Source organism: Callionymus lyra, chromosome 4 (assembly GCF_982586985.1).
Source record: "Callionymus lyra chromosome 4, fCalLyr1.hap1.1, whole genome shotgun sequence".
In the NCBI taxonomy this organism is placed as follows: domain Eukaryota; kingdom Metazoa; phylum Chordata; class Actinopteri; order Syngnathiformes; family Callionymidae; genus Callionymus; species Callionymus lyra.
In genome coordinates, this window is record NC_141821.1 from 9,966,743 (window position 1) to 9,973,666 (window position 6,924).

General features: G+C 38.9%; 2 protein-coding genes across 2 annotated transcripts; both read left to right on the forward strand.

Moving 5' to 3' along the window:
- Positions 1 to 780: 780 nt before the first annotated feature.
- Positions 781 to 3,453, forward strand: rpl34 (ribosomal protein L34). Its single transcript, XM_087788672.1, has 4 exons — positions 781 to 927; positions 988 to 1,087; positions 3,151 to 3,254; positions 3,335 to 3,453. Exons 1-4 carry the CDS (start codon positions 863 to 865, stop codon positions 3,417 to 3,419), a joined length of 354 nt encoding a protein of 117 aa, XP_087644798.1. The 5' UTR covers positions 781 to 862; the 3' UTR covers positions 3,420 to 3,453.
- A 655-nt stretch (positions 3,454 to 4,108) lies between these two features.
- Positions 4,109 to 6,856, forward strand: ostc (oligosaccharyltransferase complex subunit). The gene is made up of 4 exons (XM_087788674.1): positions 4,109 to 4,307; positions 4,386 to 4,479; positions 6,398 to 6,595; positions 6,673 to 6,856. Exons 1-4 carry the CDS (start codon positions 4,169 to 4,171, stop codon positions 6,689 to 6,691), a joined length of 450 nt encoding a protein of 149 aa, XP_087644800.1. The 5' UTR covers positions 4,109 to 4,168; the 3' UTR covers positions 6,692 to 6,856.
- Positions 6,857 to 6,924: the final 68 nt, after the last annotated feature.

Sequence of the window (6,924 nt, forward strand, 5' to 3'; positions counted from 1 at the left end):
ATGTACTATAATATATGAATCAAAGTATAATTATTAAATAGTCAATAGTTCTAAGAAAATTTCATCAACTACACTAAAGGGTCGACAAACAGACTGTAATAGGATAAACTGAAAATGATCATCTGCAGTTATAACACTATTAAAATGAATTTACAAAAATAATATCAAATATGTTATTTATATATAACAAAATAAATCGACAGTCCATCCAACCTGAGCATATATAATCAAGCAGTATAACAAAAATGTTATATCTAGTCTCGAAATGTTAAATAAAGCATCGCATTTATTTATTTTCTTAAATAATATTTATTTTATTACGTTTGTGCGAAGAAAACCGAATAAATAAAAAACACGCACAAACACCTCCCCACCAACAGGGGGCGGAGCTCGATGTGCAGTAGGAGAGAAAACGTTCATACTTCGCACCGAGCCTTCCTCCTTCCTCTTCCGGTTTTGGCGACTACAGGTATGGCGTCTCTGCTTTGCCCTGAAAATATAACTGAAAACAATCCTCAGTAATCCGTCACATTGTGATATCGTAGATAACATTCGAAGCACACATATCCACTAGAGTAACCATTAGTTGTTGTGACCCGGGGTGAGTTGTTGGAATAGGGAAAGATTTGGTGATTTTTGATAAAGAATTCTGTCACGGTGAGATGCTATCGCTAAACCGGCGGCTGTAGCATCGACAACAAACTTTACAAAAATGTCACCGGTGTTAAATTAAACTTGCGGTTAGAACAACCCACCCGAGACTGAATATAATTTGTTTTATACGTTAGTTTATCGCTCTGTGTCACCAGGTCTGTTAGCCACGTTAGCATGCTAACGTGTGTGTTTGTGTTTCAGAACCATCATGGTGCAGCGCCTCACTTACCGCCGTAGGTTGTCCTACAACACCGCCTCCAACAAGACCAGACTGTGAGTACAAGTGTATTTTCCAACCGTCTCTGTACTCTGCTAACATGGCTCCTGTCACAGGTCTCGTACTCCCGGCAACCGGATCGTGTACCTTTACACCAAGAAGGTCGGAAAAGCTCCCAAGTCAGCGTGTGGCATCTGCCCAGGAAGACTGAGAGGAGTAAGTGCCACAATGAAAGTCTTTCATTTGGATTAATGTGTAGAATGATTCAAGGTGTGACGTTACATGCTCCTTACGAGGGTAACACTACATCATTAATTTACGTCATTTACAAAGTAAAGATTCTAATTTTAGAGTGTTTATTTGGCACCATAGTACATCTGCAAGTACAACGTGTCCATTTATCTCACAACATATCTGTAGTACTGTAAGTAGGTATGTGTGTACATGTGTTAAAGATTTTTATGAAACCAGAATGGTCTTGTACAGATGTTTCCAGTGATGTACTTGTTCATTTTCCAGTGGTAAATACTATGAGGGTTAATGGTTACAACTGTTGAAATGTACACTCATTTCAGGACAACTTTTTTAATACTAACTCGGTTCAATATTTAATAACTTGCTTATTCATATTTAACCCATTTTAAATACGCTGGAAATCTTGTTAAACATGGACACAGAAAGGGTTTTCATTTTGTAGTGTTTAATCAACAGGTTACCGTTATATTAGAACATTTTGCTGCTAAAAAACACCTCGATAAAGCAAATTTATAACCCATATTGAACAAACGTGCCATACGTTGTTTAAATATACTGTATTGGAAACGGAAAGCAGTTACTCTGTGTTTTTAATTGATTAAACATTTGACGTGAGTGTTAGAAGTGACTAAGAATTTCAGCAAAAATGGCTGGTCTGACTCAACCAGGCAATCGGCGGGTCTAAAGAATAGGTGTGCACCTTGATCAATTTAGAAGATATTTGGCAGAATCACAATTAAATGTATAATGGGTATTCCAGTTATCTTTTTATTCACTTGAGTGAAAAGGTCAGATTTGTCATGTAGGGTCAAAATGTTTATTCTTGACGAACAAAGACATTTGTTCTGCGTCTAGTATTGTTGAATAGTGGTGATGGAAACGCTGCGAGAGCAGTTGAACAGGTAATACAGGGACCTGGGAGATGTTAAGGTTGTGTTGTTAAAACGCTGAACTTCAGATATCCAGTTAGCAGCAAATGCACACATGCCTACAGTTTGTCAGACGCGCTATGTTACCCTGGTCTAGAAAAGCGCTATATAAATACAAATGACTTGCATACAAACTGGAAAATGGATAATGGGTGACCCCTATGCTTGTTTTCTTGTTTTTTATTTGAGAATTTTGTGTTCATACTTGTAGACTGACCCTGTTTATAGTGTAATATTAACTGTCATTAGCTTGTCCTGTAGCTGCCCAGTATTTAATAAATCCTTCCACTGTGATGTCAATGCAATGTTGGTAACATAACAACAATGTTTGATACAAATCCTAGCAAGTAAAACAATATTGTTTATATTATTGCTATCATGCATGTACTAAGTGATTAGCTTCCTCGTCCACTCGTTACTAAAAGTGTTAAACTCAAGGCCGAAATCTGACCTACCAGGTTGTTTGCTCAAAATAGATTAATCTTGACTATCTTGAGTGTAAAATACTTCTACATGCATTTTAAATATATTGACCCCTTGTGTGGTTGCGTTTGACACCTGGTTAAAATGAAAAGCTCCTGTTTTGTTTTCAAATTGTTGTATGTGGTTGAGGAAATGAAGATCAGATATCTTGGTATCTTCAGATCTATTCTCTGAACAGATTTTTATGGCTCTTAACTGGACTTTATTTCTGATTCCGTGTAAAACTCTTGAATTTTTTTTTTTTAACTCATTGTCCAGTGACTATAAACAATGCACTTTTGTAAATAATTAAGGTTTGACCATTTAAGATGAGCAGGACGGTTGCTCAGGATGTAGGTTTTCATTCAGGAGGTCATGGTTATGCAAGGAGTTCCAAAGCAACACAACTGGACTGTAGAGTTGAAGATGAAGATGTAACGCATGCCTGGTGTAGACCTGGATGATGACAATGATGTCGTTTTTTGTTTGATGACAATTTAGCTCTCAAGTGACATTTGTGTCCTCACTGAAGTTATGGTGTTTGTCTGTCCCTCAAACTGATGGATGTCACATGATTGAAGAATGTTGGGTGGAAACTGAACGTGTTTTAACGCAAGACTCCTGATCTTGTAGATCCGTGCCGTCAGACCTCAGGTCCTGATGAGGCTCTCCAAGACCAAGAAGCACGTGAGCCGAGCATACGGAGGTTCCATGTGCGCCAAGTGTGTGCGTGACAGGTAACCATCAACTTGTTGGCTATTAATTTGTTTTAAATGCTGTTTTTATTGTACTTGCTCATTTCTCCACTTGTGTCTAGGATCAAGCGTGCTTTCCTGATTGAGGAGCAGAAGATCGTCGTCAAGGTTCTGAAGGCTCAAGCTCAGAGTCAGAAGTCAAAGTAACGTGTTTGTATTGAGAAATAAAAACTTAATTTCATCTGCTGGCTCCGTCTTTCTTGCTCTTTCAACACTGAATTTAAACGTCTTGACATCGAGGAACATATTCACCAGATTAAATGTTTCAAGATGATAGAATTGAAAATAGAATAGAAAAAGGTTCCTATGAGATGAATTTCATTGTGTGACACCTGAGAATACACAAACTTGAATTATGAATGGATACTCCTACAAAGAGTATATTTAATGGGTTCTATTCTAAACAAAATGTTCAGGGATAAGTTTTTTTTTAATTATAACTTCATATTCCATGTTGGGTTAAATACTGAGATGTGATGAAAGAATTGTGAAGTTAAATCAAGTCAAATAATTTATTTATAATCAGATCGTTTATTAGAAAATGTTTATATGCAAGACTTTTGTATCGCATTCATCAAATATATGCTTTAAGATATCCGTCGGGATTACAATAGTAATACACTGTTGCAGAGCGCCATCTGCTGGTCGCTCCGTGGAAGCAGAACTCTTAATGCAGATAAAATATTACTAAGACTGCTGGTCTTATTTTAATATAAAATAAAATACTAGTTTTGTTGCAAATGCACATTTATTTCGGTATACAACTAAATGAATAAACATTTTATCACAGTATCCAAACAAAAACTCGTAGTTTAGCCCCGCCCCCTTCGGACGCGGATGCACTTCCGGGACACGTATTCTTGCTGCAGCCTCTCCAGTTGCTGTGTTTCGCCGTCATGGAGACTTTAGTCAGTTTACCTTTCACGGTGCTCGAGTGTCCCAACATCAAGCTCAAGAAGCCGTCATGGTTGCACATGCCGTCCGCCATGACCGTGTACGCGGTGGTCATCGTGTCCTACTTCCTCATCACCGGCGGTGAGAATGCTAAGCTAGCTCGAAGCTAACGCAGGATGAAGGGGTTCATGTCGATTCTTCGGATTCTGCTTCTTCTAGGGATCATTTATGACGTCATCGTGGAGCCTCCAAGTGTGGGCTCTATGACGGACGAGCACGGACACCAGCGGCCGGTGGCGTTCCTGGCGTACAGGTGAGACCGTTGTTGATGACGTCACTAGCCAAGGATATTGATATTAAGTTTTCTCAAGACACTTAAAAGTTTGATTTAAACGTTATATTAAAGAAAACACTGTTCCCAGAGAATCACAAAGTAAGTAAGTCATTTGTATTTATAGAGTGCTTTTCAAGACCAGGGTCACAAAGTGCTTAAACAATCAAAACAATACTCAATAAAATATATACTCAAAATGTCAAGAGATAATACTGGGAACGACACAGGAGTTCCAGAAAATGAGGGAAAAGCACAAATAAAAGTGTCTTCAGATGTTTCTTGAAGGAGTCAGTAGATCATCAAACACAGAGATGGTTCCAAAGCTTAGGAGCAACAGTCTGGAAGGATTTCTCTCCTCTGGTCCTGAACCGTGTTCAGGAACCATCAGTAGATTCTGATCCACAGACCTCAGAGCTTGAGCTGGGGTGTAAGGCTGGATCAGATCACTGATCCTGAAAGAAACTGTCAGCCAGTGAAGAGTTTTAAGGATCGGAGAAATGTGAGTTCTTCTACTTGAGCAGGTCAGAATTATTTTTGTAATAACTGCAGGCGAGACAGATCCTTCTTGTTTTGACATGAAAACAGACTATTACAATAGTCCAGGTGAGAAGACACAAACGCATGGAACAAGCAGAATCCTTGAGCACAACCAGACTGTGTGTGTCCTGCTGGGAGGGACTTCATGATGCATCCTCCATTTTCTGAATTCATTGTATTATTATTATTATTATTAGTCCCAGTGTACGCCACTAACTAAATAAAATGGCGTGACCTGCAAAACCAAAGTATGTAATATATCTCACCGTAAAGCTGAATCTTCAGGAGCCTCAGGCATGTTTCTCTGCAACAAGATGCTCCGGAGTCTGTGTTTCTCTCTCTTTATTTTGAACTATTTTAATAATACAATTAATTAATAATAATTTTATATTGTCTTGAATCATGTGCTAACATGACTTTGGAGAAATACAAATAAATAAATACTTTCAGATCAGCGCCTGATGAAGGTCGGGCAACTGCTTTATTGATTTCATTTTTTAATTTTAATTTATAAATAACAAAGACGAATAAATATAATTAACTGAATGAAAATCCATTTTATTTTTAGGGGTGCCAGAAAATAAAAGGTTTCTGCTTTCAAATCCTAGTTCGTTTATAGTTTATATTCCAATAAAATGTTTATAAAATAAAATAATTCCCTTTTAATTTACAATTGACATGCAAATAGTCGTGGTGTTTGTCCATTTTTGTGTTGCAATTAAACCTCTGTCCGCTGTATGGAAGCAGTCGTTGCATCCTCAAGGAACCATGAGCTCCCAGCGATGACTGAGGACGAGAGGATACAGTGACTCCAGCTGCTTTTAAAGCTGATGTTTGGACATATTTTGGTTTGAAAACAAATGAAAGCAGTTACGACTTCGTCAAGAGTCATGTGGTCTGTAAATACTACAACACCAGAGTCAAGTACTCGATCATTGTCTATGTATAGTGATGCGTATCGCCAGATTCCTGCCAATACAGAGCCTTAATAACCATCAATTAAACTTAACTAAACTTTAATTCCTGAAAGGTTTTTCTGAGAAAAAAATCTAAATAAAAAAAAAAAAAATAGACATAAGAGTGACAAATAACTGCAGAGTTTAATTTGATCTTTTTAAAAGTATATATTTTAACTGTGTATTGTTTGTGATTGTTAAAGCGCTTTCTGAACATGGTCTAGAAAGGCGCTTTAGAAAGAACTATTACTTACTTTCTTTATCGAAAGAATCTCCTCGAGTTTTTCACGTTTTCTACGATTGTGTTTTTGACACTTTTCCTCGCACCTGGTTGGATCGTGATCTCTGCCGTCACTCCTGGTAACCCTTGAGCTCACTGACGTGAAGCTGCTCTCTCGCCACAGAGTGAACGGACAGTACATCATGGAAGGCCTGGCCTCCAGTTTCCTCTTCACAATGGGCGGACTGGGATTCATCATCCTGGACCGATCCAACGCTCCCAACATTCCCAAGCTCAACCGGTTCCTGCTGCTCTTCATCGGCTTCGTCAGCGTTCTGCTGAGCTTCTTCATGGCCCGAGTGTTCATGCGCATGAAGCTGCCGTGAGTGCACACACACACACGCACACGCACACGCACACAAACACACACACGACTCATGCATCCTGCTGTCTCCTCAGAGGTTACCTGATGGGCTGAACACATCCATGACGACAACAGAACCACGCCCCCCCCCGCCATCACCCCAGTCTGGACTCTATCAGAACCCGACCACGTCAACAAAGAACAGATCATTTTTTTGTAAAGTATTTGTCAGGCGAGTTTTTTGTATAAAGTCCAATAAACCTTCATTTTCATACAAGAGTCTTTTGACGATCGACTACCATGAAGACGATGTGACCCGTTGGCCACTCGGTGGCGCTCACGGGACG